This window comes from Artemia franciscana, chromosome 18 (genome assembly GCF_032884065.1).
Source record: "Artemia franciscana chromosome 18, ASM3288406v1, whole genome shotgun sequence".
Lineage (NCBI taxonomy): Eukaryota > Metazoa > Arthropoda > Branchiopoda > Anostraca > Artemiidae > Artemia > Artemia franciscana.
In genome coordinates, this window is record NC_088880.1 from 34810130 (window position 1) to 34824244 (window position 14115).

The following is a 14115-nucleotide window of genomic DNA, read 5'->3' on the forward strand; positions in this document are numbered from 1 at the left end:
GTAAAATGTACGGCAACTGGTAAAAGAGAAATTTGCCACCCTTCCTATGCCTTCCTATCCCTTATGCCACCCTTCCTATAGGTAGACCACTCTGATATTTACCGTCTTTACTATAATTCCCTTAAACAATGGAAAGTTCTTTTTGTCGAAGCGCTCCTTCAATGTCTCATTAAAAGCGCTGCAGAGTAAAATGTATGGCAACTGGTAAAAGGGAAATTTGCCACCCTTCCTATGCCTTCCTATCCCTTATGCCACCCTTCCTATAGGTAGACCACTCTGATATTTACCGTCTTTACTATAATTCCCTTAAACAATGGAATGTTCTTTTTGTCGAAGCGCTCCTTCAATGTCTCATTAAAAGTGCTGCAGAGTAAAATGTATGGCAACTGGTAAAAGGGAAATTTGCCACCCTTCCTATGCCTTCCTATCCCTTATGCCACCCTTCCTATAGGTAGACCACTCTGATATTTGCCGTCTTTACTATAATTCCCTTAGTCTCATTAAAAGTGCTGCAGAGTAAAATGTATGGCAACTGGTAAAAGAGAAATTTTGAACACCCTAATACGGATTTGATAAGAATTAAAAACTACAAGCGGGCTGATGATTCAGTGCCCTTCGGCTGTCCAATCTAACACGTGATGGAGTTTTTGGGGGAGGGGAGAATCAGTTAGACGCCAATTTTGCAATGCTACAGGGTTTTACATGCAGGGTGTTACAAGTCGGCTTGCCTGAAAAATGCTCCCATTGGCAGTTAAGCGGTGGAAGTATAGCGTTGTGGACTTTCCACCGCCCACTATTCTTTTCCCTGCCTTTTTTTTTATAGAAAGGCATGTTACCCTTTGCTTGAGAAAGGAATCACACAAGGATCTCTAATATATTTAACTTGAATATATGTATACCTTATATAAAACAAGCAATTTTTTTCAACATGTGTGATTTGACGTCCATGGCGGGCCTATGCCCTTCATACCACCCAACACTTTTCACCAACTTTTTTGAAGAGATACAGACATGTTACAACTTGTTTGAAATGAAATCCCGAAAGAACCTTGAAACTATGCTTATGGAGGGCCCAAATTGGGTCCTTATATCCTGCTATCCCCTCTTCGCCCCTTGCAATTCTCGATTTATTTTTTCAGAACAGAAGGCACGTTAGACCATATTTAAACCGCAATAAAGCCAACGATACTCAATCTACATAATTCGTGAACCAAAGTAAGACATTTACCACTTAACCCCCCCCCCCCTATTATCTCTCATCTTCAGCTTCTAAGTGGTAGACTTTCAGCTTCTAATAGGTAAGCATGGTGCTGTTTGATTAAATCGGATTGCACCTGGGTTAAATCGGAAAAGGATTTTTAATCCTTATGATTCGAGGCGCTAAGTGAGTCCGTGACCCTGCGAAGATGCTGCTTCCTTCAGGTCAAGAAATATTGATCGGCAAGATCAGGGGCTCTTTTACCCTCTATGACAGCCACCCATTGTCAACTTTTCAGCAGAAAGGTATGCAGGGTTTTCTTTCACGGCTTGAAATCTGATTGACTTAAAATTTATGGGGTAAGTACTCAGAGGCAATGGGATACGAGAATGGTGATTTTCAGAAGCATGTTTCCCTTCTTTGGCCTCCAATCTACTTTAAACCTATGGGAGAAGTACTTTAGGGTTAAGTTAGTGCCTGGCCATATTTTAGTTGCCCTTATCAACAAAGTCAAAAATTACGCAGGACTACAGTGCCGATTGTGCATACCACCCGTAATTTCTCAGGTAAAACATCAGGTAAATATTTTAGTTGCCCTTATCAACAAAGTCAAAAATTACGCAGGATTACAGTGCCGATTGTGCATACCACCCGTAATTTCTCAGGTAAAACATCAGGTAAATATTTTAGTTGCCCTTATCAACAAAGTCAAAAATTACGCAGGATTACAGTGCCGATTGTGCATACCACCCGTAATTTCTCAGGTAAAACATCAGGTAAATATTTTAGTTGCCCTTATCAACAAAGTCAAAAATTACGCAGGACTACAGTGCCGATTGTGCATACCACCCGTAATTTCTCAGGTAAAACATCAGGTAAATATTTTAGTTGCCCTTATCAACAAAGTCAAAAATTACGCAGGACTACAGTGCCGATTGTGCATACCACCCGTAATTTCTCAGGTAAAACATCAGGTAAATATTTTAGTTGCCCTTATCAACAAAGTCAAAAATTACGCAGGACTACAGTGCCGATTGTGCATACCATCCGTAATTTCTCAGGTAAAACATCAGGTAAATATTTTAGTTGCCCTTATCAACAAAGTCAAAAATTACGCAGGACTACAGTGCCGATTGTGCATACCACCCGTAATTTCTCAGGTAAAACATCAGGTAAATATTTTAGTTGCCCTTATCAACAAAGTCAAAAATTACGCAGGATTACAGTGCCGATTGTGCATACCACCCGTAATTTCTCAGGTAAAACATCAGGTAAATATTTTAGTTGCCCTTATCAACAAAGTCAAAAATTACGCAGGACTACAGTGCCGATTGTGCATACCACCCGTAATTTCTCAGGTAAAACATCAGGTAAATATTTTAGTTGCCCTTATCAACAAAGTCAAAAATTACGCAGGATTACAGTGCCGATTGTGCATACCACCCGTAATTTCTCAGGTAAAACATCAGGTAAATATTTTAGTTGCCCTTATCAACAAAGTCAAAAATTACGCAGGACTACAGTGCCGATTGTGCATACCACCCGTAATTTCTCAGGTAAAACATCAGGTAAATATTTTAGTTGCCCTTATCAACAAAGTCAAAAATTACGCAGGACTACAGTGCCGATTGTGCATACCACCCGTAATTTCTCAGGTAAAACATCAGGTAAATATTTTAGTTGCCCTTATCAACAAAGTCAAAAATTACGCAGGACTACAGTGCCGATTGTGCATACCACCCGTAATTTCTCAGGTAAAACATCAGGTAAATATTTTAGTTGCCCTTATCAACAAAGTCAAAAATTACGCAGGACTACAGTGCCGATTGTGCATACCACCCGTAATTTCTCAGGTAAAACATCGTTCAACTTTCAAGCATAAAGTTTGTGATTAACCAATCAGAGCCAAGAGTTTGGGCATAGCTTATTTTTTAATTAGCTATTTAAAAATTTTAAAATTATATAATTATAATTTTAAAAATTATTATTTTTTTAATTTAATAGCAACGGAGCAGCAGAGTTTCAATCTGTAACAGGAATCTGGCAAAGATATGAAGACGTAGAATTATTAGAGGAGAGAATCGCTATGAAATAGAAATAAGAAGGTATTTTTTCAAGTCTGGAGTAGGCTGGGGGCAATAGCCTACCCCCCCCCATAATTGGCTCTCCTGTACAAGCTTTTCAAACCAATTTCTTACTATTTTAGTTATCTACTTCTGAAATACAAGTGTGATGCTGAAGCCACGACAAAACCCCTTTGAATCATAAAACCGTGATTTTTTTTTTATCGACGGATGCGACTATGCTGTGGCTCGGGCATAACAGAGTGGATGGGTTTTCAAAGGCGGTCATCAAATCTGAGTTAAATTTGCTTTCCACATAAAGTGTCTACATTTACTTAAAATTTGGGGGGAAGGTACTTTCAACCAAGAAAACGTTAATCAAGAAGATGAATACAGTTTAATTTGCTCCTGGGACGAAGGTATACATTCTCCTGCTAAATTGTTTCATTATTTTTCGTTTCCAGTACGTTCTAAGGAGGGGAAAGTTATTTTAATCCAAGAGGTTACATAATGATTATAAAAAAAAAACAAAAAACAGCGCAATGACGTAGTTTGGGAATTATTAGTACATTCTTTATATTAGCACAGCCTATATAGACACCAGTTGCACAAACATTTTTCAAAAGCAACACATAGCTATCGTCGCGATATCGACAATAGAGCCAAGATCTTTCCACGCTGATTGGCGGAATAGAGCCACTTCCGGAATAGAGCCAAGATCTTTTCGCGCATATTGGCAGAATAGAGCCACTCCGGAATTGAGCCAAGATCTTTCCGCGCTGATTGGCTGTGCCGGAGGTTAACGCCTAGTCTAAAGATGTGTATTGAAATCCTTCTATGGGCAAGATACGACTCCGCGCAATTGGTGTCTATATAGGCTGTGTTAAATTAGAGTAATTTGGTAACATAAAATCAAACTGTTTTTACCATCAAACACGGAAATAAAATTTAATAAGTGTTATATTTCAGGGAAAAGTAAAGTAATCTTGGCTTGTACATGCTGCAATTTTCATATACCGAAGCCATTTATATTTAAAATGCCATTTTATATTTATTATATTTATTTTAAATTTTATTTATTTTTTATATTTATTATGGCACATTTATATTTATGCCATTTTATATTTAAAATATACCACTTTAATAATAATATTTAATATACCGAATTTAATGCTACCATTTTAATATAGCGAAGATTTTTCAACTTTTAAGTTTTGGAGCTAAGTAATAAAGAACTTGCTTTTATATATGGTGCATATTATATGGTACATTTTGAAATTAACGGCATCGGTTGGGTGACAGGGAACGGACAATGAAGTTGGTTTAGCCATCCTAGATTCTGAAAAATGCCTTTTTGAATTTTCAGTAAAATAAATGAAACAAATTATCCCTTCTTTATCTTATGAAAAACACAGTTTTTTTTTCTTCATTAAAAAACTGAAGAAAAATCCTTGACCCGCCCACCGTATTTATGTGAACTGGTGTCCCTGACAAAAATCCGACCGTTTGAGCAAGTGGGTAGTCATTACGAAATAAACCATTCATTTACAGGTGCCACCAAACGACCCCTTCCCACCTTCCTTCATCATCACCTTTTCTCCAACCTTCTCTTCGAACCAATGTTGACACCGTCTTTGAAAAATATGTCGTTAATTGTTTTAGTTTTTTAAGAAAGAATTCTCTTAGAAATAGATTTTTAAAGTTTACAGGGGTTGGCAACTACAACAGTCAATCGATGACGGAGGGACAAAACTACAGTGTAGTTGCTTCGACACTTTTAGCGGCGTTTAAGGTTGGTGCAACACTTCAAATTGACCTAACAGCTTAAATTTAGTTATATTTAGAAAGACCACTGAATTACAAATCCAATAGGTTATTCATCTTTCTGCTAATTGATTGTTCAACTTTCTTTTAGGGTTCTGCTAACATTGCAGTATCTCACCTCTAACATTGCACAACTCTCTTACCTTTTAGTAAAATGGTAGATATGTAGCAACTTGTTTGAATCAAAAAGACTTTTTGTTCATATTATTGGAGAATCTGAATGATAAAAAGACCATCCAATGCCGTCCAGCCCCTCCTGTTGCCAACTTTTATGGGACTATAGTGGCATCAAGACCCTCAAAATACTCCCCCCCCCTCTGCCAGCTTTTAGTATAAAGGTGGGCATGTTGCACCTTGTTAAAACCATAATCCAATAAGGATTCTCAAATGAGTATGCTTAGAGGCATGATGTGGGTAAGTGGACACTCCAGTATCCCCTCTCCCTCCAACTGTTTCTACAGAAAGGTAGTTATGCTGCCCCTGTTTGAAGCGAAATTATGCAAGGACTTTATCATAAGGATGCAATGGCTGTGACAGCTACCCCAGTGGACCTACTGCAAAAAAAGAAATGTTAACAGGTGATTCTAGTTTTCGAACTTCGAAGTTAGTCTGCTTTTATATAAAACAGAGAGAAGTCTGTTTTCTTAGTGTTACACATTGTTTCAGAAGGTAATTTTTTTTTATTGTGTAATTCGTTTTTCATTTCAGTTATTGTTTTTCATTTCTGGCTCCTCTAATTTCTGTCTTTTTTGGCCTTCCTATAAGCTATAATTGCCTTTTTTCTTCTTCTTCTTTTTTTGCCTCCCTTTAAGCTATAATCGCCTTTTTTGTTCATACAGGTAAAATACCAGCAGTTTTTTTTTTCAGCGAATTCGCTTTTCTTAAACCCACTTTCCTAGTTCTTCTTATCATTTTTCTTAGGACTATGTCATTTATAACAACACCCCAACCCCTACATCAAAATTGTTACCATAATTGTAATATTACTGAATTATTTGTTATTATTGTATATAATATTACTGAAATATTAAATAATTATAATACTACTAGACATTAAAAATTACTGAAACGAATTCTTTAGTAATTAACTTACTTCTGGCAGAGATTCAAAAACCTCCACGGGATCTAGTCCACCTGGGCCAAGACGCTTCTGTCTTTCCTCTTCTTCCGCTTCTTCCATTAACTTTTCTAACTTCTCTTTAGATCTCTTTTGAATCCTATAAGATGCGATGAATGGGTATAAAAAAACTTAGGGTAGACTAGAACCCGGATAGATGGAAATTTGTTAATTATCTGACTGTCTTGAGAAATGCTTCAAAAATTTAAAAAGTCACCGAAAGGACATCTTGGAATCAATATCAGACGAAGCTGTTACTAATGATACAAGAATCAACCCCTTAATGTCAACAATTTTAACTATTAATTTCCTTAAAATTCTCCCTTTTTTCTCCTACCCTATCCCCCCTTAAATGTCTGTCACCACTATGAAATCTCTCGGCCTTACCATCTCAAGCGACTTAAAATGTGATTGTCATATTAATGAAATTTTAAGACGCGCAAATGCTGCATTTTCCCTCCTTAAACTCCTTAAAAAATTTAAACCTCCCAAATCGCATTGTTTGAGGATTTTCCTCTCATTTGTACGCCCAACTTCCGACAACACCCACCCTATTTGACATCCTGGCATCTCCATTGGACTGTCGGATAGAATAGAGGCAGTCAAAAAAGGTGCCTAAGAATTATCTTTAAAGAGGGTAAAGTGCCTTATATTTCCTTCTTCGAAGCTCCACATTCTTGGGGGGGATAACCCCTTACCCCCTCCAACGACGACGCCCCTGCATGTAACTGATAAACTAATCATATTAACCACAAGTTGTACAATGATATATAACAAAGGACATTGGGGACAAGGACAATGGGTTATATTTATATTTCCTTCTTCGAAACTCCACATCATTGGGGGGTAACCCCTTCCCCCTCCTATCACGCCCGTCCATGCAACTGATAAACTAATCATATTAATCACAAGTTGTACAATGATATATGATAAAGGACATTCAAAGAAACATTTAGTCCTTAAGTCCTAAGAGGAAATTCCTCGGGAAATAAACATTCCCCTGAAAATTATACGCTTAATTAGGCATAGCTAGCTTAGTCTAATACAGGCTAGCCTTTTAAATATTTTTTCTCGGTTTCCAGAGCTTGATTTAGCCTATTCTATTCTGTTTAACTACGTCATACTAGATTTCTTGCTTATACAGCTTCAATGGACCATTCCTGTATAAACATTTTTTCAATTTTTTGTGATTCCAATATCCGTGAGCCGTTTTGCGTTAAAAAAAATACATCGGTATTTAAATGATAAATATATAATGGCGAATATTTAGGCCTTACATTCAAGCCCCCGTAGCTCAGTGGTAGAGCACTGGTCTCGTAAACCAGGGGTCCTGAGTTCAATCCTCAGCAGGGGCATATTTTTTTCAAAGCACTTCAACAAGTTCATCAGTTTAGTTTAAATGAGGAATAAAATGTTAATATACCGATTAAAGTGCAGCTTCTTTCATTTTACCAAGCAATTGAGTTTGGAATAAATATACACTCAAATTGATGAAAGAGGCAAATGTAAGGAGCTAAAAAGGGGGGAAGGGAAAGGACATATGAGGGGGGGGGGGTGAATTCTAAGGGACTGTTCAATACTAGCTCCTAAATTTTCTAAATTCCTGGGCATTTTTAATTCCAATTTACTAATAAAAAATTATTTTTATTATTGGACCCCCTCCCGAAAAAATCCTGTTTACATACCTGAGAGAGGGGCCATACATTTCTCTTTTGGCACGACATTTTACAATACACAGAGCTCAGCATCCCCCGCAGATATAATTTTCCCTAAATAAATTTTTACACCAATTAAGTTTTCAATAGGATAATTTTTTTGTAGAGACTAAAACATCAATTTCTATCGTTGTGTAACTAAAAAAAAAAAAAAAACACAAATAAAAATTTTGAGTTTAAAATAACAATTAAAAGATAGACTATTTACATTTGATTTCGTCAAATATATTTTCTCATGACTAACATCATACTACTATCCTACCAAAAGATTAATTAAAGAAAAATTTCGAAACAGAAATTTTATGAAGAAAAGTAAAGAGCCAACTCAAAATCAAGACCGCATAATAATTCATAATCGAAAGGACCAGAAATTACAATTAAAGAATAAATGAAACCCAAAACGAACAGAAATTAATGATCAGGTCAAATATATAGATAACAGATACTGATATAGATGAATAAATAAATTTTAAAATAATTAAAAATTAATCTGTATATTCAAGTCAAGCTTAAAACGAACGAAAATTACAACAAAGATTTAAATATATATATATATATATATATATATATATATATATATATATATATATATATATATATATATATATATATATATATATATATATATATATATATATATATATATATATATATATATATATATATATATATATATAATTACATTGCTGAGTCTACAGGGACTAATATCATTATATATGAAATAATCAGTTTATTTTCATTAGTTGTTTCTTGTCATCTTGATTATTACGGCCTTACATTCTTATATTCCTCTAAAAAATTCCTTTAATAATTCAATAAATCCTATAATATATGTAAATTGCTACAGAAAACAAATTCCTATAATAATTCTAACTAAAAAAGACCAGAAATTACTATTTAAGAACAAATGAAACCCAAAATAAACAGACATTAAATAAACAGTCGTAGCAAACGAACATACAACAGCTACTAATATAAATGAATAAATAAATCTTGAAACAAGTAAAAATTAAATTGAATATTCAATTCAAACTTAAACGAACAAAAAATAATAAAAACAGAAGTTTGTCTTTTGCCTGGTTCCCCCTCCCCTAACCGTAAGGGCCAAAACCATATTTCGTCATTTTATGCGAAGCAAACTATATTTTCTTTAATAATTAATAATATTTTATTTTATATTCAAAATAAAATATTATATATTTTATAGTATAATATAAATAATTTATATAATATAAATATTATATATTATTATATTTTATTTTATATTATATATTTTCTTTAATTTCTTTAATAATTACAACATTTAAAAATAGAAATAAACATTATGGTGAAATAAAATCTTTAATTGTTGAGTTTCCAGGATATAATATTATTATGTATTAAATATTCAGTTTATTTTCATTAGTTCTTTCCAGTCATCTTGATTATTATAGTGATTCATTTTTTTATTTGTCGTCAACGTTTTAAGGATATTCTTCGCAATACAAATAGTTTTCAATAAGACGCAAGTGGACCAATAGGCTTTTGAACTTTTACGGTTAAAGGAGGAGGGAATAGGCAGAAGGAGGAAGTAGGCTCTTGTAAGTAAAGCTCTTCTAAAGGAGGAAAAGAAGGAGGGAAGTAGTAAAGGAGGAGGAAGTAGGGAAAAGAAATAAAGCTCTTGTAAAAGAAAGTAAAAGCTCTTGTAAAAGAAGGGAAAGAAGGAGGGAAGTAGGGAAGTAGTAAAAGAAGAGGAAGTAGGCAGTAGCTAAACTCCTCCTTGAAGCAATTTTGGTTTGTTTTAAATTTGACTGGAATATTCAATTTAATTCTTATTCTTGATAAGACTTATTTATTCATTTTTATCAGTACTTGTTATCTTTATGTTTGATATGATCATTTATTTATATTTCTGTTCGTTTTGTATTTCACTTATTCCTTAACTGTAATTTCACATCCTTTCTATTTTTGAATTATTATAGGACTTTGTTGCTGTTTGTCTTAAGTTTAATTTACCCCCCTTGGTTGTGTTTTACCCCCTTTTTCAAAAGTCAGCCAGATTTTTTCAGGTTGGCAACGTTCGTATGATAGGCTAGCGCTTTAAACTTGATGAAATCCGAAACCAAAAACTAGTTGATAAACACTTTGGTGATAAGTTTAAGCCGAAATATATACTTAACGCAGTGCTTTTTTATGCATTCTAGCTTAATACTATCTAGAATTTTGATCTTGTACATGCTTCATTTTAATCACTTAATGTTCACTTTAAAAAAAAAAAATCACCCAGCAAAAGGCTGAATGTACCGCCCTTCTCCACGGTGCCAGCCTCAAAGACCTAAACAAGGTAAATTGTGTTGCGAGAGCAACACTTTGGTTTTATGGTATTTTTTTTTGTTCCTAGCACCTCGATTTCAGCTTATTCCTAGAAAGTGGTGAGGGTCTAACCTCTGTGGTTTTTACGAAAGTGTGGACCTTAGACCGGATTGATGAATATGACTTTGCATTTTGGAAAGCTTCGTAGAACTCTTGCCTGGGGCCAAAAAGGATGGTCTTTGCTTGTCCTTGAGCCAGAGCCTATAGTGTGTGGAGTGAAGTGGAGTTTTATAGCCTATATCAGAGAGAACTATCTGAATGCAGTCAAGCTTTCGTTTTATCAAATCATATTTCTGCTTTCGAGTGAAAAGCTCCGTTCTAGCAGGCAAGCAGGCAGGCATCAGTTTCAAATTGAAGATGGACTAAAATCTAAAAGTGTTAAATATATAAGGCAGTTACCTGGCCCCACGGAGTTACCCAATATACCTTCTTTGAGTGATAAATAGAAAAATTACAGAAACAAAAAAGTGGCATTTTCCCAAGGGTTCGAAAGTGCTGCCATCTATTGTTTTCACCCATTTCTGTTCGTGATTTCAGCTGAGTTTATCATTCGGTTTTTCGCACTTGGGATTGCGGTAGAGGAATGGTATCAGATGTGCCTCTTAAACTTTAAAAGTTCTCTCATTGCTAAAGAAATTAGAGTTTATCCTTTGCTCCTTTCTAAGTGATGACGTTAGAAACTTGACCTACGGCAAGAAAAGTCAACTTTTGAACTAAGACAGATAGATTTTTTTTTTGACGACGGTCGATAGCTCTTGATGAGTTGGTTAAAGTATATGTCATCCATTTTTGTTAGAAAAATTCCTTCATGAGATATACCTGTTTGAAAGTTTAAAGGGATTAACAACTTCAGAAGTAAGGTGCACACTGAAACCAAAAATAGGCCGGTACCAATTGTGAGACATATAGGGGAGTTTTAAGCAACAGTCGGCTGTTAGCTCACAATCATCTTCCGCAATGAGAGGTTCTCAAGTTTTGCTAGTTGGTGTATCTATTATTTGTTTCCAGTGTACTTCAGCAAAGACGAACAAACATTGTCGCAACACATCCTCATTTTTACCATAGTAAAATAAAAAAAAAAAAAAACTTTGAAATATGTTCGTTCTTTATATCACTGATTTTTTCTTCTTTTTTCTTATTTTCCCCACTAAAGATGGAAAATTCTCTTTAGGGCCATTTGCACTCCTTTTTCTCATCTATTAGTCTGTCCATTAGTCACTTGAAGTGCAACGCTTATTTTATTTAATTTTGGCACATTCTTACTGAACGTTGTTTATTCAAATATTTTTACTTGTATTTAAACACTATATTCATTCTTATTTGATTTTTGTTCCGCCATTGTGCTGTTAACATCTTATATTTTCATTATATCAATTATTTACTAATAAAGCAACACCGTCCCCCTTAGATTTTGAGACCGAATTTTCAAAACGAAATATTAAACTTAGAAACAAAAATTCATCCTTTAGGAACAAAATAGATTGCTTTAGTTTAACCGATCAGTCGACCAATTTAGTTTCAATCAATCATTTTCAATTGCTTCAGTTTCAACCGATTCAGTTTCAGTCAATCATTTTCAATTGCTTCAGTTTCAATCAATTATTTTCAGTTTCAGTTTCAATCAATCATTTCCAATTGCTTTAGTTTCAACCGATTCAGTTTCAATCAATAATTTTCAATTGCTTCAGTTGCAACCAATTCAGTTTCAATCAATCATTTTAAATTGCTTCAGTTTCAACCGATCAGTCAACCAATTCAGTTTCAATCAATCATTTTCAATTGCTTCAGTTTCTAAAGATACATCCAACTCTGGTCAATCCAATTTTGTAGCGTTTTGCGTTCCTCCTATGATGTTTTTCGATTTTGGTGATTATATGCTGGGCGCTCAGTGACTTTATTATACAATTCACGCTTTGGCAGAGGATTTAATTTCAAACACCAGTCGAAATAATAGCTTAATTACACAATTAATGCCTGAAAAACGGTAAATACATCACAGTTCATATTATTGACTTACCGATAAAGTGAACATACCACTCAATGCCTTTTTTATGCTCTTTACGAATATAATAATCGATTCTATCGCAAATTCAAATTTAAGCACTTTTTGAGCTCTTAAAAATGACGAACTGTCAATTAAAGTATGAGTTATTGGTCGTTCCCGACCAAATGATACTACGTTTTCTCAGCGCCGTTTTCTCGGTCGTTTTCGACAAAATAATAGTACATTTTCTCAGTGCCAAAATTTTATATAGTTAAATTACGGTTGGTTTGGTTAGGTCAAAAAGTGCTTAAATTTGAATTTGCGATAAAAGTGATTATTTTATTCGTAAGAACATTAAAAAAAGGCATTGAGTGGTATGTTCAATTTACTGGTAAGTCAATAATATGAACTGTGATATATTTACCTGAACAACTATAGCTGCAAGTTAAAACAGCTTCTTCTGTTAAAGCCGGACAATCAGGCTGGCATAAAAAATATTTTGAATATAATCTTAACTCTAAATCTTACCTTCCTATGAAGGCTTCCACTTCATCCTGAAAGGCTTGTTTATACGCTTCATCTGCCACCTGGATTTTTGAGAAGAAGGAGACAATGCAGGCTCTCGGATCCAAATTTAACTGTTTAGCCAACTCAAGAATGTATTGCACGCAAATAACCTGATGAGCTACATGTGCCATAAGCTCATGTTTCTGAAATGTTTAAAAAAGGGTTTAGTTTCATTGCTTATGTCTCGACCTCACCAAAATTAATGAGAGCATAAAAAATTGGGCGGAGGGGAGCAAACAACAAAGAGGGGTAAAACTTAATGTAATTTCAATTTATGTAATTTTTTCTTCAATTGCTTTGATGATCTCATTGAAGTAACTCTAGTATTTTCTTTTCCCTACGTGGATCAGTTGCGACAATTGTGTTTTATTAATATTGGTGGTTGTTTTATTTGTTTTTAGTATAGTGTTCCTTTTTCTTTTTATCTTTGCTTCTATTTCTCTCGTTATTTGTTTTTTTTTTTCATGGCTGGCCAGTTCGGCTTAAGAACTTTCATTCTAATTTGTTAGAAGGAAAAAAACTCAAGCGTATCGTTTCTTAACCTTGTTAGTATCCCCTCCCGCCCAAAAAAAGATCAAAACAAAACCAGTTTCCCCAGACCCCATTATCTTAGTAAAAGACCAAATGTTTTAAATAATAATTAAATACAGGATATTAATACACAGTACATAAATAAATATAGGCCTACAGAAAAACATATAAACTAGTCAAACGCACTTTACCGTGAATGTCCGAATTATTGTTAGTGTCGACATTCACCAGTGAATGTTCGAAATTCCTTTTCCCTGGTTCGATTCAATTAGCTTTACGATTCAGGCTTTTTAGTCTGACGCAACGATGCTATGAAAACAAAAGTTAAGGTTAGGTTAGATTATGTTATTTTAGGTTAGGTGATGTTAGATTATGTTAAATCTGGTTCTAAATATCAAAAATGGGATAATCCAAGCTAACCTAACCATACCCAATCTATTCAGACCTGTCATCATCAAACCTTGCATTAAATTTAAAAAGTTGACTGGAAACACTGACTAGATCCAAGGAGAAAACCAATATATATATATATATATATATATATATATATATATATATATATATATATATATATATATAAATAAGTTGTATGCATGTGTGTTTTTTTTGTAAAAAGAGGGTTTGCATATGACGTCATTATAAGATGACGTTACAGACCGGGACACCGGGACACAAATGACGACCGGGACACCGGGACACAGGGAATATAAATACTAATTAAAAGATATGAGATAGAAACAAAGTAGCGATTCTCCATGAAGAAA

General features: G+C 34.4%; 1 protein-coding gene and 1 non-coding gene across 2 annotated transcripts in view; one reads left to right on the plus strand and one right to left on the minus strand.

Annotated features, from left to right (window-relative positions):
• The window catches only part of LOC136038929 (hsp90 co-chaperone Cdc37-like), a 41996-nt gene that overhangs the window by 2197 nt on the left and 25684 nt on the right, over positions 1–14115 (minus strand). The window contains exons 5-6 of the mRNA XM_065722436.1: positions 12782–12963; positions 6179–6302 (exon numbers count right to left, since the gene is read on the minus strand). Coding sequence (XP_065578508.1) covers positions 6179–6302; positions 12782–12963 — 306 coding nt within the window. The remainder of the gene's footprint in view (positions 1–6178; positions 6303–12781; positions 12964–14115) is intronic.
• On the plus strand, positions 7486–7557 carry Trnat-cgu (transfer RNA threonine (anticodon CGU)). Its single transcript has one exon. It is a non-coding gene; the product is annotated as a tRNA-Thr (tRNA).